Below are 23,348 nucleotides of genomic sequence, written 5' to 3'. Positions count from 1 at the left end.
CATCACATAAAATTATCGTTTATGGGCAACTTCGGCATCTGAATGAATACTATAACGCTTGAACCATGTTTTATACTGGTCGGTGTGGTTCATGAGTGCTAAAAACGGGAAAACAGAAGCCAATTCATGAAGCAAGACAAAAAAATAGAGCGTAATGGCGGTAGTAAAAGAACACATGCACAAACAGAATCGGAAACGGAAACGGAAACGGAACCGAAAACGGAAACTTTCTCTTTTTTATCAGCATTGAAGACACAAAACGGCGCACAGTTGTCCATCTGAAATTCTAGGTGGCATTAATTAGAAAAATGAATGGAAATGCCTTGAAATTTGGTGTACGGGGGTTTTCGAAGGTACTGAATCTATTTTTGAGTCATTTTGGTTATGAACCCCAAAGCAAGGGCAGGGGGAAAAGACAAAATTTGAAATTTTCGAAGAAACACGTGTGAGGTGTCTAAATATACTTTTTCAAACTTTCTGAGCACGTTTTCCATATTCATTTTACCCAAAACCCAAAAGGGACTGCAGGGGGAGGGGATGAAATTACAAATTTTCTAAAAACACATCCAAAATTTGTCCGTATTTATGGCATTTTTTCGCAAAGTTGCAAGAAGTAGCATGAAGTCGTAAAGGGAAAATGTAGAGGAGACCCTAAGGAAGACATTTTGTTATAAAAAATTTTGGGGAAATTTGGAAAAATTTTTGTAGCTCTACTTTTGTATAAATTCAATGTAGAAAATGTACTTACTTTCAAACACTTATTTCACAGCTTCGAAGCTTTTTAACTAAAAAAAGAATACAAATTCTAAATCAGCATAAAATTCTCTGTCTAGAACACCGGTCTGGCATTGTCGTTAATTTTTCTATTTAATGCAACCTATAGATTCTAAGGGACCACTGTGCGGCCCCAAAACGCTAGAATGGAGGGAGCTGGAAGAGGGTCACCATACAACCAAATTGCCAGCATAGTGACACTTTTCATTTCACACTACTAATAAATCGGTAAGTAGTGCCATTCCTGAGATCCAATTGGATGGATTGGAATGCTGGAATGCGTGAGCTACAAACAATGGTTTCACGCTTATCTTATCAATAGGACCTATCTGTTTCGATCGATTCTCTTTATTGACTTTCTCTTTCGATTATCGCGGTCTTGCAGACAAATGTTGCGCCAGTTTTGCCACATAGTTTGATTAACGAGGTTTCCTTCTATACTCCTGGTCATCGAACAGATGAGGAAACACTTTCACCGCTGAGTTATTAACGGAAGATAATGTCGACAAAGAGAATCGTTCAAAACTGATAGGTCCTATTGAGAAGTTAAGCGTGACTTCAATTAAGAGTTTTAAAATAGGCTGTTTAAAGCATTTTTGTTGATGAATAAGGATTTTTTGTCAGTCAATAAGGGACGTATTTGAGAATGATTGCACGTCATTAATTTACTACCAGATTGTATCTTGAACATAAAACCCAAACGTCTTAAGTTTGCGATAATAAGTAATATGAAGGGTTTAGAAGAATAGGGGTGTAAGTGATTTGATCGATTTCTCTTCATCAATTCACATCTTTGCTGTGAATGGCAATTAACTGTATTATTCCTGGCAACACTGCCCAGAGGCTGGCTTGATCGATTGAATTAAATTGGGGATCTCAAGTGCAGCTCGGGGCCAACTGAAGCGACTCAAATATACAGACGGGGAAAAAAGGCAAAACGAACAACGACTCGACAGCAAAAAAAAAAAAGCACAAACCGACAGGGAACGAACATAACGATGGACGATGGATCATGGGATGGGTGGAAAATGTTTTATGATTTGTCAGTTTTTATTGATTGGGAACACATTTTTGGTGAAAGGTCGGAATGAATTATGGGGATGTGCCGGATGTGAGAGATGGTTTCAGGGAAGGCACAAAAAAGCACCACCGCTGGTTGGACGTGTTTGGTTGAATATTTTTTTCCGTTTCTTTTTCAGACATATTGTGTCGACAGTCGGGTGCCCGATTCTGCCTGTGCCAGCACAGCATTTCTGACCGGAGTCAAGAGTAATTTCGGGACAGTAGCCGTTCAGCCCAGCGTAAAAAGAGGGAACTGTTTAGCTACTGGTGACAAGGTGAAGCAGCTTGAATCCATCGCTAAATGGGCGCTGGATAGTGGAAAGGTCGTTGGTATGTTATAAATTAAAGTTCGCAGCTTTTGAATGGCCACATAAAAGACACACATTCACTCTTCAATGAACTTCAGCGTGAAAATCATATGAAACATACATCCACTGGGTATCGATTTCAGTGGATGGCTGAAAAAGTGAGCCCGTCAATCGACTTTTGGTTCACTCGTGTCTCCTCCGATACGTTTATCTAAATTCACATCAGATTTTTACTCTCGCTGACTAGTTTGCACGGTATCGATTGAACAGGTTTCGCGACCACATCTCGTGTGACTGCCGGTTCCAATGCCGCTCTGTATGCGAACTCCGCCGACAAGGACTGGGAGAACGATGCAAGCGTTTCCGCGGCAGGATGTAACCCGAGAGAAGTTAACGATATTGCTTATCAACTGGTTCATGGCGATATTGGTAAGCATTTCAAGGTACGTACCGGCCGCTTATTTGCAAACGAGAATTGTGTTTTATTTTTATTTCATGGTGTTAACGTGCCGCAGGTTATCTTCGGCGGAGGCAGGAAGAACTTCATCCCAGCGAATGAAACTGATAAAAGTGGTGCACGCGGCGAACGTGCCGACGGCAGAAACCTTATCGGGGAATGGCAAGCATCCAAAAGCGGAAATGCAGTGTACATTAGTACCGCGGTGAGTACATTTTTTACGGTGCTGGTTTGTTACATTTGTGTGTAGTCGAATGCTGTAGAATGTTGTACCAGAGTCGACGTTTGTCGTGTCGTTTCCAGACACGATTCGATATTTACATATTTAAATGACTGAGTTAATGATAATTTCAGCTATCCGGCTAATGTTTGGGTATGCTTTGAATGGGAGGGTTGTGTTCATTGCAAGCGCAAAGTCGTCGGACGGTTAAATGTATACAATGGTTAAATCACTTTCAATCAATCAATCAGTCGGAGACATTCCATCGTTTGTTGTTGAGACAATTGCCTTCAATTATTGGCCAGCATTGTTCTGGATTATAATGTTCTTCTTTGAGTCGAGTTGATTTTTGTATGGTTCATATCGTGACTATTGACATGCAAAACGGAATCAACAAGATTATTAGAATAACTTCGTGATTGAACCGTCGCGCATTCATTGAATTAGTTTAGAACAAGTGTTCGGAGAAAATTACAACATCGATAGATCGCTAATGGTGTTCATTTACAGTCGATCAACATTTATTCTCTACACTCACTCAATATAATTAGCAAAATATTAGGCTGTCAAAAAAGTCCTGCGGTATTTCCGCGAGGTGTCGTTGTAAGCGCGTAGTTCTAGTTGTATTCATTGTATCGAGTCATACTATAGCTTGTTGGAAAGGTATTTTTACGCGCTATAATATAGTCCTTGACAGTGTTTTGTTTGGTTAAGTCGTTCGTGAGTTATAGAAAATTGGCTATCCGAGTTTTTTGCCAATAAGGAAGCGAGCTTCTATAACAGGTGTATTATGAAGTTGGCATCTCGTTGGGAACAAGTCATCGAACAAAACGGCGCATATTTGACTTAAAACAGATGATTGTAACTAATTTTATGAACAAATGAAAATTCAAAAAAAATACCGCAGGACTTTTTTGACAGCCTAATATTAGATGAAGGTGGTTAATGTTGTGAAAGCTACCCCCGTCGGTAAGAATATCGCCTCGTGTCGTACGAAAAACGCTCCAAACGCTCATCATAAATTTGTGTTAACTTTTTAATCTAGTTATTAGCATGGATGATATAATGCGCCGATCTTTTGAGAATATTCATATCAGATTACTATAAGAAGTATGGATGTGCAGAGCAAATCCGGGTGTATCAAATAGATTGTACATGCGATGGAGAACTTTCAAATTTCACATATTTGCAGGATTTTGAGAGAGAAAAATGGTATGCAATTCTAGAGATGTTTTTTTTTTTTCAATAATAATTCTATAAAAAATATTATTAATAGTGAACGATACAATACAAAGGACAACACAAATATATTAATACAATTAACAGTACGTTTATTTTTTTTATTCTACTTTTCCATGATGGCGATGGCGTGCGTGCTTGAGTAAAGCCTTGTCCTCTTTTTCCTCATCAGAATCATACCAATTCATCCTGCCCATACATACTCAATATCGAAAACTTTATCACACTCGTAAAAGATTCGAGAACTGGGGTACAATGCGCATTTCGAAACGAGCAACTCGTTTCGAGATAATTCAAATTCGAATCGAATCTATTTTAATATTATGTATCTTTTTCAAGTTATTATTTTCAGTGTACTAGATTTCGAGCAAAATTTGTCTCGAAGAGAAATGTCAAATTTTTGGGTTTGTAAACAAAGCAAACTTCATGGTTATTGCAAATACAGTGCGAGAAATTCCTATAAGCGTACATGTATATTTTGGCTGTAAGATTAACTAGATTTATATTTCCAAAATATTTTCATGGGATTTAAATGACCTTCGAACATCAAGTTTATCTTGCCAAGAAAAGTCTCAATCCTATTCTCAACAGTTATTCAGAATGAGAAAAACGTGTTTTCAAGGTAGAAATTCTTATAAGCGCACATCAGACTTTATTCTCAAAGAACGATTTATACATGAAAATGACAGCATTCAATATTTGGTTGGTTTACCATTTTTCAGAATAGTTTCATAGACACGGTTTGGCATTGACTCAATCATATTATCCAACATTTCATGTGGAATTTTATTCCACTCGTCCCTTACACATCTTTCCAACTCACGAACTGTTGCAAATTGCCGTCCACCACTGTAGACTCGCCTTGCTAGGATTCCCCAGAGATTCTCGATGGGATTGAGATCCGGGCTACGAGCTGGCCAGTCCATAACCTAAATGTTTCTTTCGGAAAACCATGACAATGATTTTTTGCTTACGTGAATGGCAGCATTATCCTGCTGGAAGATGAAGTTGTCGTCCATAATGTCTTCTGTAAATGGCACCAAAACACTGTCCAGTAGCTCTACATAGTTGTCGGAGTTCATCCTTGTCGAAATAGTGGCGATAGGAGTATTCCCTTTTCTTGAAAACGCAGCCTACACCATGAGACTTCCACCACCAAAAATCCTGCTCAACTTCACTTCGGGATTTTTTCGTAGATCATGCCAATAATACGCGCAGCAGTCGGGACCATCAAGATTGAACTTTTTCTCGTCGAAAAGATTACTTCATCCCACTCTGCCTTCCAATCCATGTGCTGTTTAGCGAAATCCAATCTTGCTTTAATGTGCCTTGGGGTGAGGTTTGGTTTCTTTGCCTTCTTCGTGTAAACCAGATGTCCAGATCCTCGCAAAATTTGGGAAACATGTCATTTGGATATGGGAAGGTCCAGTTCTTGCTTTATTTCCGAAGCAATAAATTTTCCAGTCTCCCCAAGCTGAATGATGCGGTTCCGGTCGCGGTTTGAAATGCTGCAGTTACCTTTATTCTTCCTTCTGATGCCATATTTTGGGCCCTTCTTAAAAATTCCGGACCACTGTTTCTCCTCTATCGATCCTCTTTGCTATCTCCCGGTTGCTTAAACTAATATCCTTCAATTCGGTTATTAATCTCCGCTCAGTTTCGTCCAAGAACTTTCCTTTCGGCATCGTGCTTCAAATTCAATTGCGCTACTTCACTGCTTAACTGATTGTGGTTAACTCGTTCTCACGTTACAACCTTACCAGGATGTGTTGAAAAATGACCAAGATGTTTACATATTGGTGGGAAAATATTTAAAATGCCAGTTGCGCTTATGAGAATTTCGCACCATAATTAAAAAAATATTTTAGTAAAAAAATATGCACGAATGATGACTTAAACAACAAAGTTAGTACACATTTAGTCATTAGGAAATCACTACGTAAAAAAGGAATGGTTTTATCTACTATATATCTAGAATTTTCAGAAAACCCAGGTGCGCTTATAGGATTCTCCCCCACTGTATTAATGCCGAGAAACAAATTTAATTTGATATTATATTAGAAGTGTGATTAAAAAGAAAAGATCGCCAAATGTTTTTTGACGCTAGCGATAGTGAAGAAGAGAGCACGCTTATTCCACAGAGGCGAGTGTTGGGGGATAAAAGTGACTCTCTTTCGCTAAGTGAAAATGAGTGAGTTTGTCTTATATACGTTTCCGATATAAATGATAATAATTTTTTTTTTATTTCAAGGTTTTGTATCGTATATCAGACTTAGTCGAGAAGCATTTCAAAATATTTCGAACACTGGCCGTACCAAATTAATGTAATGAAGGAGAAAACTTTTTTTTTACTTGGTATGGCTCAACCAACGGTTCCATCAGTGTTCAATGAAATGATGCTACTTCTGGAAAGAAGCTTATGCGAAAAATGGGTCGAATTGGATACAACATCGTTTAATGAAACAAAGCAATATTTCTTCGACAAATTCAAGATACCCGGTGTATTGATGGTACTCATATACCCATTCTGATGCCTAGGGAAAATGAACAAATGAATTGTGATTCCATAGCGTATATTCCATAAAACTATTGTATTCATACTCACATACTTGTACAAATAAACGTCAAAGCCAAAAAAAAAAGCAATTGCAATTTTCTTTGATGTCAGGTTTAGTATTAAAATCAACGTTTCACTAGCATTTTCCCATACGACGATCAACCATTTCTTGTCGAGACATTTGTCTTCGTTTCGAGTTGAAAATTGCTCGAACACAGTGTTACGTAATGTCAAACTTTGCTCGAAACTCTACTACTGCCATATTCATTTCGCTAAATGAATTCAAGTCGAAAACCTGAGCATTTCGATTCTCAGCATTTCTCAAACCCATCCTTCGATCACGTACGCTGGAACCAGTATTGTTGGGAACTCTCGCTGTGCCGACTTTATCATAAGCTAGATCGTGTCAACTGTCCGCAATCCCAAAATCACTGCAGACCGCTGCTCCAATTCCACTCCAAGTGATTGAACGTTTTCAACCTGCTTTCAATGTTTCTCCTACAAATTTCCGCAAATTTCCTCCTGTATTCAAACAATTCTGCTTTTACTTTTAAATCTTAACGCTTACTTAAGCGGCTTACCCGTCGGACTGCCCAATTCTGATGCTATCTGACTCGGCCAGCGTGGTGTGGGGTATGATTCGGAACGACCGACCTACCCGTAGATACAACAAACACTCACTTACGTACATTCGGATATAACATTTATGATGATAGCAGCCCATTCCGGTATTCCGGGGAACAAAGTAGCGAATTACTTTGCAGTATCGGACCGGCAAGCGACACTATCCACGAACCTAGTTCCTGCAGATGACCTCATGACCTTAAGAATAATACGTTACGTGGGGTCCGAGAATTAAGCCTACAAGCGTTCAAGGCGGACACGCGAAGGTGGTAGATTGGAAAACCGCGTCATAAATTTATTTCCAGACTAATGACTAAACATGCGGCGTTCGCTTACAAAATGTACAGAACCAGAGGGTGAGGGTTCCATCAGGACCCTTACAAATATTCCCACATCAAAAGAATTGGACTATCCTGCGTCTGAAAGTTTCTATAACGAAATAAACATAATTTCAACACTGTATGTTTTCGAGTCTGCTTCATCGGAACCTGGACCGATCGAATGAGTAGCTGTTATAGGGCAGACTTCATTGAGAACATCTAAATTAGTGGATTCAAATAACATTCAGGAAAAGAAATAGTTAAAAGTTAATAATTTTTAATGTGTTGTTATTAATTTTATCCTAAAAATTCCCTATTTAATTTGATTGTTTCTATCAATTAAATGGAAGCTCTCTAGACGCTCTACAATTTGTTCTTTGGCACCCAACTCCAATTTCTTAATTTCGTTGCAATATCGATATAAACAATTCCTGGTGGAAATTCAACCAAAATCTTAAACAATTTCACCTTAACGTTCGAATGTTACATCTTTTCTTGAAATAAGTCCTATTTCAAATATATAAAAAAAAATTAAAACGAGACCAAAAATGTTTATAATCGAATCAATAAATAATCGTTTATAATCCTTGTAATATAGCTGGGGAAACAATAACGCACAAATTCAGCTAGTGTCCTCGAGTAGCGGCATCTTGAAGACAAATACAGCAAAAATTGCAGTTATATTGGGAGGCTGGCAACGTCCCTCTTTCGGATGATTATTACGGCCGTCATTAAATAACATCAGAAAAAAATCAACGAATTAAAGTACTGGAGTGGAATTCATAAATGAAACAAATGGGCTGAGAGAAACTGCAGCCTTAGAATTTTATTTAGATGTAAACATATAATGACAACTTTTATACAATGAATAAACTTGACATTACAACAACAAAAATCATATATAATCGAATCCGATCTGTACTTATCTCCGATTGCTTAATTTGTACTTGTTTATGTGCATGAATAAGCATTAACACACTCAGAAGAACAGAAATAATTCATTTTCACCATAGTAGCACTTCAATGTTCGGATCATGGAACCATTGTTTCACAATTTTCTGCAAGCGTGCTAGAGATCGTTGTCTTTCAGTGATACCACGTATTAAGTCTGACACCAAACTCAATGGTATCGGAATCAAACAAATTGAATTTGAATTCGTCGCTGAACAACAATGCTTCCATTTTGAAATATTCCAGCTCAAATGGCTTTCCGCAAAGTGAATCAATCCGCCCTCTCGCAACCGCCGCTAAACCGCTCTGGAGCTTACATCCAAGCCTCATTTCCGTTTAATGTCGGAATTTGATACAAACCAATCGGTTATCTTCTGGTTATCTGAAACGAAGAAAGACCTGATTGTGAGTTAGTAAAGATGTCACAATGCACAATGGTCCAGAAGATGCATTTAAGTGGAAATTAGCATTTAGAGCTCGACAGTTATTCTCTAGACGAAAACTGTCTTCGACAAAGTTGTTACATATAATAGCTCATTGTCATGTTATCAAAAATAGGGTGACCAAAATTGTCGATGAAATAAAAAATCTAACTTTGTTATCTTTATAGATAGAGGTAAACATAGTTCGACAATGTTGTAGCTTTTTGAGACATCTTCGTAGTTTTTCTCTATCTCTTGAAATATCCGATATAGCGCCTTTTTTCTGATTTAGGTTAGGGTCACCATGAAAAAAGTAAAAGGGTAGGACCCTAGGGGCACGGACGGAAGTTTGACGTAGGACTGTGATTATTCAGAACACTTGGTTATTTGAAATGTAATTCTTTTCATTGTTCATAAATCTGTTAGTTTAACTCTTTTGAAACTCTAAATAGTATCCCTGAAAAGGTCCGTCTGTTGCATGTACTCATAACCTTCAAACGGTTTGTAACGAACAGAGAAATGCTATAAGCTTCTGGCAGGATATTCAACTGTCTAACTGAAAATGATTAATGAATATCAGTGGGATACATAACAGGATGGAAGAGTAGATGAGGTATATGTGAATTGGTAAACAAACAAAAAATATATCTTCATTAATTACATTGAATATGAAATTTATGGGGAAGAATCGAAAAAACAAGTTGAAAATACTGACGATTTCGTGATATTTTGAGGTAAAATACACATGAAATCATGAAGTTGCTTTATTTTTAATGGATAGCTATGGTATTGTGATCTCTTTCCATTGTCTTATTCTTATTATTAGACATCGGGAGCAGTAGCTTTTTCGGTGAAATAATGTTCATTTGCAGATCACAATCAAATCTTATTGGTTCTACTGCTCAATCTATCATAGAAGGAATTGAGTCATTGAGAATTATGAATTCTAAAATATTAATATTTCATTTCGTTTCATTTTTGTGATGCGATGTAATGTCGATCTCTATACGTTTTCGCATGATAATCGCTGCCTCCTCCTAATTAAGGAAAGAAAACTGTATGGGTGACACTTTCCTCGTTACTTTGATGAAATCTTGAATGAAGTTTGAGTGATGGATGAAATCTTGCATCTGATTACTTTACATACCTCTCTTATTTGTTGAATTGCTCACTTGTTTTATTATTTTCACTGTTGTTGTCTCAGGCGAAAAAATGCTGGATAAATTTACCGTCTAATGGTATATATTATAACATATATCGTAAGAACGATTCTACGTAATATGCATTTGAAAACTCTTAATAAACGTTACATTTTTCGTAGAAATCAAAGACGTAGTCCTACGTCAAAACTGTTTTTTTGCTCTCACTTTTGTATTTCAAATTTTACATACAAAAAACTGTCTTAGACAATGTTGGTACTCATGATAGAGCGCTCATTTACATGTTGCCAAAAATAATGTGACCAGCATTTTCGATAAAATAAAAAATCTAACTTTCTTATCTCTATAGATAGAGATAAACATAGTTCGACAATGTTGTAGTCCCAGTTATTTGAACATTTTTGTAGAACAATTTTTTTTTCTATTTCTTGAAATGACCGATATAGCGCCTTTTTCCTAATTTACGTTGGGGTTATCATTAAAAAACCTGTTTTTTTTGCTATTACTTTTATATTTCAAATTCTACATACAAACTGTCTTCGAAAGACTTTTAGAACATACTGATAAAAACATTTTGCGATGCAGAACTTGTCAATATCTCAATTTCACTCAAAGTTATCGATATTTCTTCCCAAAAAATACGCTCTCTTCAATTCCTTTAATTCTTTCTGGGGCATTTTTTGGGAAGAAATATCAATAACTTTGAGTAAAGTTGAGATATTGACAAGTTCTGCATCGCAGAATGTTTTTATCAGTATGTTCTAAAAGTCTTTCGAAGACAGTTTGTATGTAGAATTTGAAATATAAAAGTTATAGCAAAAAAAAAACAGGTTTTTTAATGATAACCCCAACGTAAATTAGGAAAAAGGCGCTATATCGGTCATTTCAAGAAATAGAAAAAAAAATTGTTCTACAAAGATGTTTTAAATAACTGGGACTACAACATTGTCGAACTATGTTTATCTCTATCTATAGAGATAAGAAAGTTAGATTTTTTATTTTATCGAAAATGCTGGTCACACTATTTTTGGCAACATGTAAATGAGCGCTCTATCATGAGTACCAACATTGTCTAAGACAGTTTTTGTCTAGGGAATAACTGTCGAGCTCTAAATGCTAGTTTCCACTTAAATGCATCTCCTGGACCATTGTGAATTGGTATGAACATAGGACAAGTCAAAAAAATTTTTTTTGAGGAAATGGCGGCCGTTTGAAATATGTTTTTTATGGCTATTTAAATTTTCTTAAGTAGTTGAATTTAAAAATAATAGTTTTTATTGTTTCATGCTATAGTGAGACGAATAAAGATTTATTCACACTAAGTTTGGAATAAATCAAATCAGTAGAACTTGGGATATCGTGTACGCCTGCTCGGAAAAACTGGTTCCAAGTAAACTCGCTTGAAGTCGTCTTCTTCTTCTTCTTCTTTTTCTTTTTCTTCTTCTTCTTCTTCTTCTTCTTCAAAGGTAATTACCATCCACTTCATTCAATTTTGTATTACAGTAAAACCTGTTTTTACGCGCTTTTTTATATGCAAATAATTTTTAACAAAATAGGAAGAGGCAACATGTCTCTACGCAGGAAGGAAAACCAAAGGGAATCGGTGATCACGAATGGATTAATTTTGGGTTATTTATTAAAAGAACCTTTTTTTATGCAGGCTCTATCCACCGAATAATTCTAATTGTGTAGCGAAAACCATTTTTAAAGCTACTGGTGAAGAAAAATTCGGTGTAAAGCAACTATGTGCGGAAAGTGCATAGCTTAACATAGCCTAAAACGTAACAAAACCTAATAAAAAAAAACAAAAGTATGTGAACTTTTCTACATCTTACTCTGATTAAAGAACACACATTATGATGTAAGACAAAAATCATTCGATTGAACCAGCTACAAGAAAAAAAGGCACGTTTAAGCTCATATTGGATTTTTTTTATAACACCAACAATCAAAAATACATCAATGCGTCAAAGAATACTTTTCATAGCTTCGTCGCTAGTGGGTTAATTGTTCCAGTTGCGGGCTCTACGGTGTACCATGAGCCTATTAGTAGGAGAACAAATTATAATTTATTTTTTTCAATGTGATGAACGTGTCTGAAAGTCAGCATGGAATCGCCTTCGATGAATTCAATTCTTTGGTCTGTAACTTTGGTATGTAACTGAGCCTATGAGAATAAAAGATAAAAAAAAACGTGTCAGAACTATTACGAGAACTAATTTGTCCTTCAAATGTTCATTCTCCAATGTTTTATCAGTTTTTCAGGATGTGTGTGAAACCACATAGATGTAGTCACATTTCATCAAATGGATATCAATATCTTATTCTATGTATTATACGAAGACCACTTCAAAGTTTTCTAGCATGTAAATGGGCTGCGTGTTCTACATGGACTAATAATGTTAATAATCGGGGTTGAAGATCCATCATTTAATGTGATTTCAACGAGTGTTTTTGTCATGTGAAAATAATGTCAAAAAAAATTGACATTGACAAATTGACATCAAATCGATTCGAACAAAATTTGATGTTATAAAAATTCTCACATGTTTTGGCAGCACGTCAGTACGACGACTATTATTGATAGTCTAGTTAGAGAACATCCCGTTACCGAATGACAAATGAGTTTTGACATTCCTCTGGAGAGCGTTGGAGTTAATGCTCTTTGATGGATGCATGTGCTCTTTGTATGCTCAGAAAACACCTGCTCTCTAAGATTATAGGATAATTAACTCTTCAACACATTCGTTGCCCAGTGCGATTTGGCTGGACCCAAATTCGATTGCTGGTAGCTAGAAAATTACCAGAGAAATATGCAAGAAACAATGATAAGGGTTTAAGCAATGATAAGATAATATTGGGATCAGTTCAGGACTACTTTTAGTATAACTAAGATACAAAATTATTCAAAATGTGCTCCACTGAAGCATACACATGATCGTTGAAGGTATATCTAGATTCTGCTGGTATGAATGAAAGCATGTTGGCCGAAGCTGAAGATGTCCGTATTCATCTTGTGGATAAAGTATTAAATAAAGGTCAAACTTTGTTTCTAGACTACTTTTACATGATCGGTTTTCTTTTTTAAAATCCAATTCAATTTCAGCGAGAAAAGTGTCACCCATATCTGGGTAATAGAGTTTTTGGTAGAACTACCAACTCCCCTTAAAATACTAACCATTCTAATAGAACAGCCTAATAATCGTTGAGTAGTGAGAGACATATACAAAATGAAACTATTCCTTTCTCATTCGAATCAAGCAATCTTTTTTATTTCAAAATAAGCAAGCTATTTTTAGATGAGTCATCGACAGTTACACCAAACGAATCAAGTAAAAATGTTCTCAATTGTATCACAATGAAAGAAGTGAGTCATCTTCATTCTTGAACTCAACAAAACACAATCACATCGGGGCCGCGCGTTATTCTAGCCCGAGTGACGCAAGACGTCTCTCGTATCCCAGCCGATTGAAGTGAAGCATTGCAGTTTCGTGCAGAGAGGCATGCAGAAATTTCGACCGATTTGAATTTGATTTATCGTACAGAGCACTGATGTAAAATGGCTGATATAAATCATTCACGTCAATTGCATTCTTTGCCGTGCATTCGTTCCGTGTATTTCCTGCACCATTAGTTAATCTTAAACACTAAACTTTACTTAAAAAAAACAATTTCTTCTTTTCGAGCACACGATGTGCATCTATTCACTATTCAAATTTAACTCTAACCTTACATTCATTGTCCCTGCTTATATATATCAATGATTTGTGTTTACAACATCTTGAATGTGGGAATGTTTATTCATGGCATCAGCGCGATGCTGATATCGATTCTTGTGAACGGTTGATTGTTTATTCTTGGTCTCCGGGTGGTCCGATAAGTTGTGATTGTTGATGATGATGCAGCTGGATGGTGATTCGGATGTTTATATTCCGCTTATCGGCTACGCGGTCTCGATTTGTGCTAACTGTGCTAACTCCTCCCCTCTTGATTGCTTTGTCCTCAAAGTTTACTTTTGGATGGTGCGTAATGGTGTTGGTGCATCAAAGAATGCTTGAAGTTGTTTTTTTCTTTCGTCTGATAATTCCTCTGTGTTGTTGGTGTCAGGTTTAATTTCCGTTGTTTTTGGTGGCTCATTTATTAGGATGGTCTCAGCGTTTTTGTCGAAGTGGACTGTTATGTTGGCCTTTTGTTTACGTCTGGAAAGGAATCGAAGAATTGCAACTGTGCTTGCGATTAGAATTATTGTTGATAGTCCAAATGATCCAAAGATATTGAGTTTCCAACTCAAGGAATGATTTTGCAGGTTTAATAGTTCCAATTTTTCGCGATGTTCAAGGGTTAAATTCTGAAGGTATTCCACAGGTGGTGCGTCTATGATATGAATTTCGTTAACACGAAGTCCAGTGGTAGGATCATATGTTTTTGCAGGAATAGTTGTTTCATAATTGGAATATTGTTCGCCGTTGATATGAAGATTGCATTGGCTGAATTGTATTAAAAACGATCCATATAGGGGTTGACTGGAATTGGTACAATTTGATGAGACTTCTGCACCAGCGTCATTGATCAAAATTGTTGCATCGTTGATTCGTTTTACGAGTCCCTTTGAATATACCTTTTCAAAGGTGCAATTTGAATGTTTCCCTGTAGTAAGTTTATATATGCATTCATTTGCATGTTCTATTTGAGAATTATCGCATAAGAAATAGTCATCTTGCTCTTCACAAGGTTGATTCAATTCGTAAACATTTGTTTGATTTCTGATAATGTAATTTTTGTTCAATAAAATGCGTTTCATTGACTTGATTATTGAGTCAATGTAGTCGTATTCAAATGTTTCAGTTGATACTTGTGGAATCTTTAGCATATAGATAATGTGCGTATTATTCAGCATTACTTGTGCTTTGGCTTGTGTTAATAATTCTTCGAAGGAAGTTATGTGAATATCGTGGTTTTGTAGAAAGGTTGCAATTTTTGTAAAATCTTTTATCGATAGTAGTTTGCTACTAGGGATTCCGTGTTTGGCCATTAGAATTGCTTCTTCTAATGTTTCTACCTGATTTTGTAATGAGTCTATGTTGGAGAGAATTATCAATTGATTAATTTCGAGGGAATGGTTTTTTGTTCTTTCATTCTCGATCTTTAGTACTTGATTGGTTATGTCTGTTATTTCTTGGATTCGTTTGTCGATAGCTTCGTTGATGAATAACTGCTTGTTGTTCATGGTTATCAGGGCGTTCATGGAGTGATTGATGATTCGGAGATCTTCTGCATCTGGGCTGCCGGCGATCCATTTCCAAACTGTTCCGATTGTATCCCACCTTTTTCTTCTGTTTACAAATGGTTTGATTTTCATAAATGTTTCATATAACTTATAATTTTTGATTTGGATTAATTCATACAATGGATTATTTGAAGGATTATTCTGTATGTCACTATTAACATTGAAAATTGTATTGCCAATTTGAATTAAATCAATAGGATGTACAATGCGTATGTGTCCTATTTTTATTTTTGCTTTTCCTAGTGGTACAATTGCGAGTGGGTTATTTGTAAGGTCGTGTATTTGAATTCCTGCCAGTACTTGAGACGCGCAGAGGGCGAGTCTGTAAAGAAACGAAAAATGTTTTTATTCGCTTGTATTCTTTCGTAAATTACATTTATGGATTTTTCGATTATTGGAATCTATAATGTATGTATTGTGATCTTCTTTTATTTTTATAATGTTGTATCGACTCTTACGTTTATTGTGAGTATTTGTTTTTTCATATGCATAGCTATTGGGTTCGTATGTTTGATAAGCTTTTGGAATAATTTTTTCTTCTTTGTTTTTGTATAATTTTAATATTTTTTCATTATTTTTGTCTCGACTTCTTGCTATTTCTTCATAGGACGCATTATCTCTACTTTCTCCTATATAAATATTTTTTGGTGTTTTGTTAATAAATGAATGTATTGTGTTATTGTATTTATGAGTTGCTTCTTGAATGAGAGTAGTAATTGGCATATCTGGATTTAATGCTTTAACACATCTAGCTATTTCTCGTATTGTAGAGTGACATCTTTCTACTTGGCCATTGGTTTCAGAATGATTAACAGGAGTTTTGAAGATTTTGACACCTAAATTTATAATGTTTTGTTCTACGACATTTGATATAAAAGAACTTTCATTATCTATTACAATTAATGCGGGCAAGTCCCAATCATATAATAATTCCAAAAGAACATTCTTTACATCAGAAATGGCCTTTGACTTAATTGGTTTCATTTTGAGATATTTTGAAAATTTGTCAAGTGAGGATATAAAAAGGAAATTGGCATTGTAACAAAATATATCGAGATGTATGATCTCGCCAGGATAATTAGGGATTGGAGTTCTTACGGGGATAAATTTCTGAGGTTGTCGTTCATATTTTTCCATTTTGCAAATTTCACAAGTTCTTATATATTTCTGGAAAAGTTTATGTATTCCTGGGAAAAAGTATTTCTTTATGAGTTGAAGTGAGTTTTCCTTTGCATTCCGATGAGCGAAATTATGCACATCCTTGATTGTTTCTAACTGTTGTTCTTCATCTTGAATATCTTCTACTTTTGTTTGCGAAAATCTCACTTTCAAAATTTTTGAATTATAGTTTGTTTTATAAATTTCTTGTATAATTCCCATGGTTCGTTCATCTGTCATAATTCCGTTCAATATTCCTGGGTTGAGAAATTGTTGTAGTTTGTCCTTTAGAAAGTTTATATCAAAATTTGGTTCAACAAAAGTGTGTCTGTTGTATTTTTCAAAAAGAACATTAAATTCATAGGATGAATTAGGCCCAATCTGAAAAATTAATTGGTTCCGAAAAACGTTAATGGGAGCCTCAGTTGAGGGTATATAGGAACTGTCATCTTCTTCTGCCGAATGTTGAGTAGGGGTTAATGAATTTATTTGGATGCGTGAAAGTGCGTCAGCTACTACGTTGGATTTCCCTGGTTTATAGAACATTTCATAATCATGTTCCTCAAGGAAAGCTTTCCATCGTTTTAGCTTTGCATTATTGTTTTTGGGTGATAATGTGAATGTGAGTGGGAGATGATCTGTGTAAATTTTTAGTTTTGCTCCGTAGATAAAATTCCTTAAGTTGTGAAGAGCCCATACGACTCCAAGCATCTCTTTTTCGTTTGTTGCGTAGTTTTCTTCGGTCCTGGAAAGAGTTCGAGAAATAAATGTTATTGGTCGTTCGCCGTCCTGGAATTGCTGTGATAACACTGCTCCTATTGCTTTATCTGATGCGTCTGTGGTGAGAATGAAGGTTTTTTCAAAATCTGGAAATGTTAAAACGTCTTTAGAAGATAAAATTTCTTTAAGAGTATTAAATGAATTTCGTGCATCATCATCTAGATTGATGATTGTGTTTTTTGACTGATTTTTCAGAATTTGGCGATGGCCATCCTCCCCTCTTAAAAGTTTTGTAAGGGGTTTTGCGATTTTAGCATAATCTCTTACAAAACGTCTATAATATCCAGACAGTCCTAGAAATGCGCGTAAATCTTTCAGAGTTTTTGGTTCAGGGTATTTACGAATACATTCAACCTTCTTATCGTTTGGTTTTAGACCTTCTTTTGAAACAATAAAGCCAAGAAATTCGACTTCGGTCCTTAAAAATTCTGATTTGTCAGGTTGAATTTTGAAATTAGCTTCTCTTAATGTTTCCAAAATTGTTCTTAAATTTTTCAAATGTTCATCAAGTGTTTTACCGAATATTATGATGTCATCTATATAGACATGACATATTTTTCCTAAGTGTTCTCTTAAAACGTCATCCATTACTCTTTGGAAGATTGCTGGTGCATTCTTTAAGCCAAAGGGTAAACGAATGAATTCATATTTTCCATTATTAACTGAAAAAGCTGTTTTTTCTATATCTTTTTCAGACATTGGGATTTGATGAAATCCTGATGCCAAATCCAATGTGGTAAAAAATTTGTTTTCTCCTAAGTTAGATAGGACTGTGGATGTATCCGGAATTGGATATCTGTCACTAATTGTTTTTGAATTTAATTTTCGGTAATCTATAACCATTCTGTATTTCTTTTCTTTAGAAGCATCCTGTTTCTTTGGTACTATCCAAACTGGTGAGTTGTAAGGGGATCGTGATGGTCTAATAATTCCATCATGTAAAAGTTTTTCTAATTGTTTATTAACTTCAGATTTTAAAGCTTGAGGATAAGGATAAGTTTTGCTATAGACTGCATTTTCGTCAGTAGTTCTGATATCGGCTTTGACCTTTGTAGTAAATGGTAATTTTTCATCCGGAGGTTGAAATAAATCTTGAAAATCTTTTAAAACTTTTCCGAGTCTGTCTTTTTGTTGCTTGTCTAGGTGATCATCTCGAATATTTATTTTGTTGATTTCCTGTAGTTTGTATTGGAGTAGAGGAATAATGAATTTGTTTTCTAAAATTAATTTTTCATTTGAAGTATCTATTACTGCTTTCAATTCTTTTAATGTGTCGTGTCCTATGATTGCATCAAAAGATTTTAATTCATTTAAATGAAAGAATTTAATCAAAACATTAGAATATGGTTTGAATAATTTTCCGCTGGAATATTTATTAATTTTTATATCTCCGCCTACTGAAGATACATAAAAAGGTTTTTTTATTTTGTGGCTGATACTTGCGTATCGAGGGTGAATGAAATTTTTGTTTGATCCTGTGTCAATTAGAATTTTTAGTGGTTCTTTTGCCTTACCAAAATAAAGAAAGTATGGTAGGGCAGATTTTAATCTAAAAAATTTAGTTCTGCTTTTTCTATGTCTTCTTCTTCAGGTGTTTCCCGTTCTTGTGTGTCAATTGTTTTCATATATCGTTCATATTGAGATGATTCTTCGGTTTGTTCCTCTTCATTATATTCGTTATCTATGCATGGATAATCGTGATCATTGGGATTAATTTCAACGAAATTTTGGGGATCTTCATATTGGCCGGTTTTAATGTTGAAGAGTCTTGGTCTCTTCATTGGGTTTACCTGAGTTGTATTTTGAGGTCTATTGCCGTAATTTATTTGTCTAGTCCTAATGGATGGATCTACTTCCATAGGTTCTGGTGGAGGTTGTCGGAAAGGATTTCTGGGAGGTAATTGTGGTTTTGGTTGAAAGGAATGTTGCGGAAATTGTTGGAAATTTGGTTTTGGAGCATTCCATTGAAATGGGGGCCTAAAATTATTGTTGTTATTAATAAAGGGCTGGGGTTTGAAATTGTGATTTCTGAAATTTTGAATGGGATTTGGTTTTAACATACGTGGTGGTAATTTTAGAGGATTAATTGGAATTAAATTTCTGGGTGCTGCTGTATGTTCAAAATGTTTTGGTTTAGTTAGCATTTTTCTGCATTCTACGTTTTGGAATGCGATACAATAACTGTATGCACTTGCTAAAGAAGTTGGTTCATAATTTCGGATGAATTTATAAATGTCTCCATCAAGCCCTCTTATGAATGCATCTATTGCCTTTTTATTGTAAGATTCTATTAAAGCTTTTGAAGCTTCTGGGTGACTAAATCTGTGATCTGTTTTGATTTGATTTGCTATTAGTGATAGCAATCTGTTTACTTCGTCGTAATAAATTTCTAAAGAGTTTCCTCTTTGTTGTACGGTCATTAATTGATAATCGAGTGTTTCAAGATCACGCTTTTCACCATAATAAGTGACAAGTGTTTTCTTGATCATCGTCCAGTTGATACCAATGTTAGAAGCGACTAAAGCGTCATTTGCTTCTCCTCTAATTTTCCGTCTGATAGTTTTGCATACCATGTGGAATTTATTTTGCAATTCAACACTATGGTTTGCAGTAGTATTATATAATTGGATTAGACTGTCAACATCACTGATCCAGTTATTTAATTCACTTGGATCGCCTGTGAATATTGGCAAATCTTTGACTAAATCGGGAATTTTCTCAAAAGTATCTGGGTTTACGGGAGAACCGTCTTGTTTTGTGAAAAATAGGGGTGGATCACTGTAATCAGGAATATTTTGTGGAGCGGAAGCGGCTTCCAGAGCGGCAATCCTGCTCAGTAGTTGGTTAACGTCGAATTGTTCCATATTATTTATTCTTAATTGATTAAATGCTTCTAGCAGGTTATCCAGTTTAAAAAAATTATTGAATGTTAAAAAATGTTGATAAAATAATTGTTTAATATAAAAATAAATGTTTGTTTTAAAAATATTTGTTTCACAAAAAGTTTTATCCTAAAAATATTGTTGGAAAATTATCAAAAAATTTTAACCTTACCTGAAAAAGAATTAGTATATATATATATTTTTTTTTTTAAATAATATGATTATTTTCAATGAATATTTTGGAAATTACCTTTATTTTTTTCTGAAATTAATTGTTTTGTTATTTTATTTAATTAATTAATTGTCACACTATATTTTGGAATTATACAATTATTTGCACTACTTGTATTTGAATCTTTGTTAAATTATTCACTTTATTTCACTTTGTGATATTTCTGTTTTTGTTTTTAGTACTTACATGTAAATCCTGAACATCTTGTGGGAACACCACAAGACTGCGGAACAACGTACTTTCGGATGTCAATCCTCTTTCAGTGACGTCTCGAAAAGCTTCGGTGCGCGTGTCCAGTACTTTTGTCTCGATGTCCTATTATCACCTTTTGATTTATCCAACCGCTGGCGGGTTCAGCGAGACTGGTTGGTCGGGATCCTTGAAGTGTCTTCCTTCCTTCCCAGTGTGGCGGCAAATTCCTGTTCGGTCCACAAGCGAGCTCCTAACTGTTGTGGCTACTGAGGGGCTCTTCCACACGGCTGCAGAGGTCCTGCGGTCCAGAGAGGCTTCGTGCGTTCGGATATTTTTTTCGGATAGTGTGGGTGGTAACTCTATCGTTCACCCTATCACTTCACTTGTCTCACTTCCTTGGCACTACTTTCACTTGGCAAGGTCCCTATTCGGGCGCCAGTTAATCTTAAACACTAAACTTTACTTAAAAAAAACAATTTCTTCTTTTCGAGCACACGATGTGCATCTATTCACTATTCAAATTTAACTCTAACCTTACATTCATTGTCCCTGCTTATATATATCAATGATTTGTGTTTACAACATCTTGAATGTGGGAATGTTTATTCATGGCATCAGCGCGATGCTGATATCGATTCTTGTGAACGGTTGATTGTTTATTCTTGGTCTCCGGGTGGTCCGATAAGTTGTGATTGTTGATGATGATGCAGCTGGATGGTGATTCGGATGTTTATATTCCGCTTATCGGCTACGCGGTCTCGATTTGTGCTAACTGTGCTAACTCATTCCCATTCGATTCCCCCCGTCGGGCGATGTTAGTTTTTGCTGTGTGCCATCTATTTGGGTCGTAAATCCACCAGGCACCGCTCTACGATGGTCCAAACACGGATGAGGTGCTTTTCTTCTTTCTCTTCGTTCTAGTACTGCTCCTGTCTTTCTTTTACCGATGGGAATAACCGCTGTTTCTGAGTCGGCATGTTCAGGTCCCGATAATAATCGTTTGTGCGTTCTGCGTTCCGATCTACGGTCGGTTCGAAACAGCTTTCGAGATGGCGCACGATAGACGAATGTTTTAATAGTAGTTTTGTTTTTTTTTACATGTAATAAAGGGTGTGTCACATCAAATTGCATCACGGAAAAAAACGCTGTAGAAATTTAATTTTTAGGAATTATATCTTCAGCTTTCGCTTATAATCAGATAAGAGTGTATAGATCACGTTGGCCATGCTTCACTGTCAATTTTTCGTAAATTTGGAACAATGTCGTCGAACGAAAAAGAGCGTCGTGAATTAATCCTGTGCACTCATTTCGAGAATCCGGAGTTGTCACATCGGGGCATCGGTAAGATGCTGGGAATCGTCCAATCCACGGTCAGCAGAGTACTAAAACGATACTTCGAGAACCTAACCATCGACCGGAAGGTGAAGAACGGCAAAAATGAATGCTCCGTCAGTGAAAAAGATCACAAGCGCCTAGTTAAGCAGTTTAGACGTGATCCGAGAAGTTCGGTCCAGGATGTCGCCAATAAGCTGAATTTGTCAAGCTCATTCGTCCAGTGGACCAAGCAGCGGGAGGGCTTGCGTACATACAAGGTTCAGAAGGCTCCTAACCGCGACGAAAGGCAAAACATGGTGGGGAAGACACGATCCCGGAAGCTGTACACCGAAATGCTGACGAAGCCGCATTGCCTGGTAATGGACGACGAAACCTACGTCAAAGCGGACTTTCGTCAGCTGCCGGGTCTGTTGTTCTTCTCCGCAGAGGACAAATTCAGCGTTCCGGAGGAGATTCGCAAGCAGAAACTATCCAAGTTTGCCAAAAAGTACATGGTGTGGCAAGCGATCTGCTCTTGCGGAAAGCGGAGCGCCCCCTTCGTGATGACCGGCACGGTAAACCGGCAGATTTACCTTAAGGAGTGCCTACAGAAGCGCTTACTACCACTATTGAAGCAGCACGAGGGCCAGACCATCTTCTGGTCGGATCTCGCTTCGTGCCACTATTCAAAGGACGTGTTGGAGTGGTACGAAGCCAACGGGGTCACCTTCGTGCCAAAGGAAATGAACCCGCCCAACGCGCCGGAGCTTCGCCCAATAGAGAAATATTGGGCGATTATGAAGCAGGCCCTCCGGAAGAACCCAAAAGTTGTCAAATCGGAGGCGGACTTCAAGAGAAAATGGATTTCTGTTCAAAAAAAACTACAACCTGACGTTGTACAGAACCTTATGTACGGGGTAAAGAGGAAGGTGCGAGCATACGGGCTTGAGATCGAAGTATGAATAAAAAGAAAATGCCAAAAGTTGTTTAATATTTTTTATTTTACTGTCTAAAATTTTCAAAAGGATCGGTCTACTGGGCGAATTTCTACAGCGTTTTTTCCGTGATGCAATTTGATGTGACACACCCTTTACTATTCTAGTTGAAGTTTTAAATAGCGGCAAGATCTACAGTCAATCGCAGAATAAAGTATGCACCTCGTGCTGCCTCGTTATTTTTGAGTTTTTCGAGGTTAAAAAGTAAATAATTAGATGCGGCTCATATTCATCGTAGAATTGATCCATTTTACTCTTACGTAGAGATAAGAAAAATAAAATTTTCATATTTCCACTTCATGTTTAAAATACAAACAAAAACTTTCCAATTAAGACGTGGCAAAATTGAGTGTACAGATTCAGTTTTTCTTAAAAAAAAATGAAATCAGTTCAGAAATGTTAACAGATAACAAA

At 36.2% G+C, this 23,348-nt stretch overlaps 1 protein-coding gene and 1 long non-coding RNA gene across 2 annotated transcripts in view; one reads left to right on the top strand and one right to left on the bottom strand.

The window, feature by feature from the left end:
- LOC129768536 (membrane-bound alkaline phosphatase-like) overlaps positions 1-23,348 on the top strand; it is a 72,138-nt gene that overhangs the window by 16,158 nt on the left and 32,632 nt on the right. Inside the window, exons 3-5 of the mRNA XM_055770258.1 lie at positions 1,974-2,166; positions 2,415-2,587; positions 2,660-2,806. Of these exons, the coding sequence (XP_055626233.1) occupies positions 1,974-2,166; positions 2,415-2,587; positions 2,660-2,806 (513 nt within the window). The remainder of the gene's footprint in view (positions 1-1,973; positions 2,167-2,414; positions 2,588-2,659; positions 2,807-23,348) is intronic.
- LOC129768537 (uncharacterized) lies at positions 14,125-21,369 on the bottom strand. Its single transcript, XR_008741685.1, has 2 exons — positions 20,620-21,369; positions 14,125-14,293 (listed from the first exon to the last, which is right to left on the bottom strand). It is a non-coding gene; the product is annotated as an uncharacterized LOC129768537 (long non-coding RNA).

This window comes from Toxorhynchites rutilus, chromosome 2, assembly GCF_029784135.1.
Source record: "Toxorhynchites rutilus septentrionalis strain SRP chromosome 2, ASM2978413v1, whole genome shotgun sequence".
Taxonomy (NCBI): Eukaryota; Metazoa; Arthropoda; class Insecta; order Diptera; family Culicidae; genus Toxorhynchites; species Toxorhynchites rutilus.
This window is presented reverse-complemented; position numbering and strand designations above follow the sequence as displayed.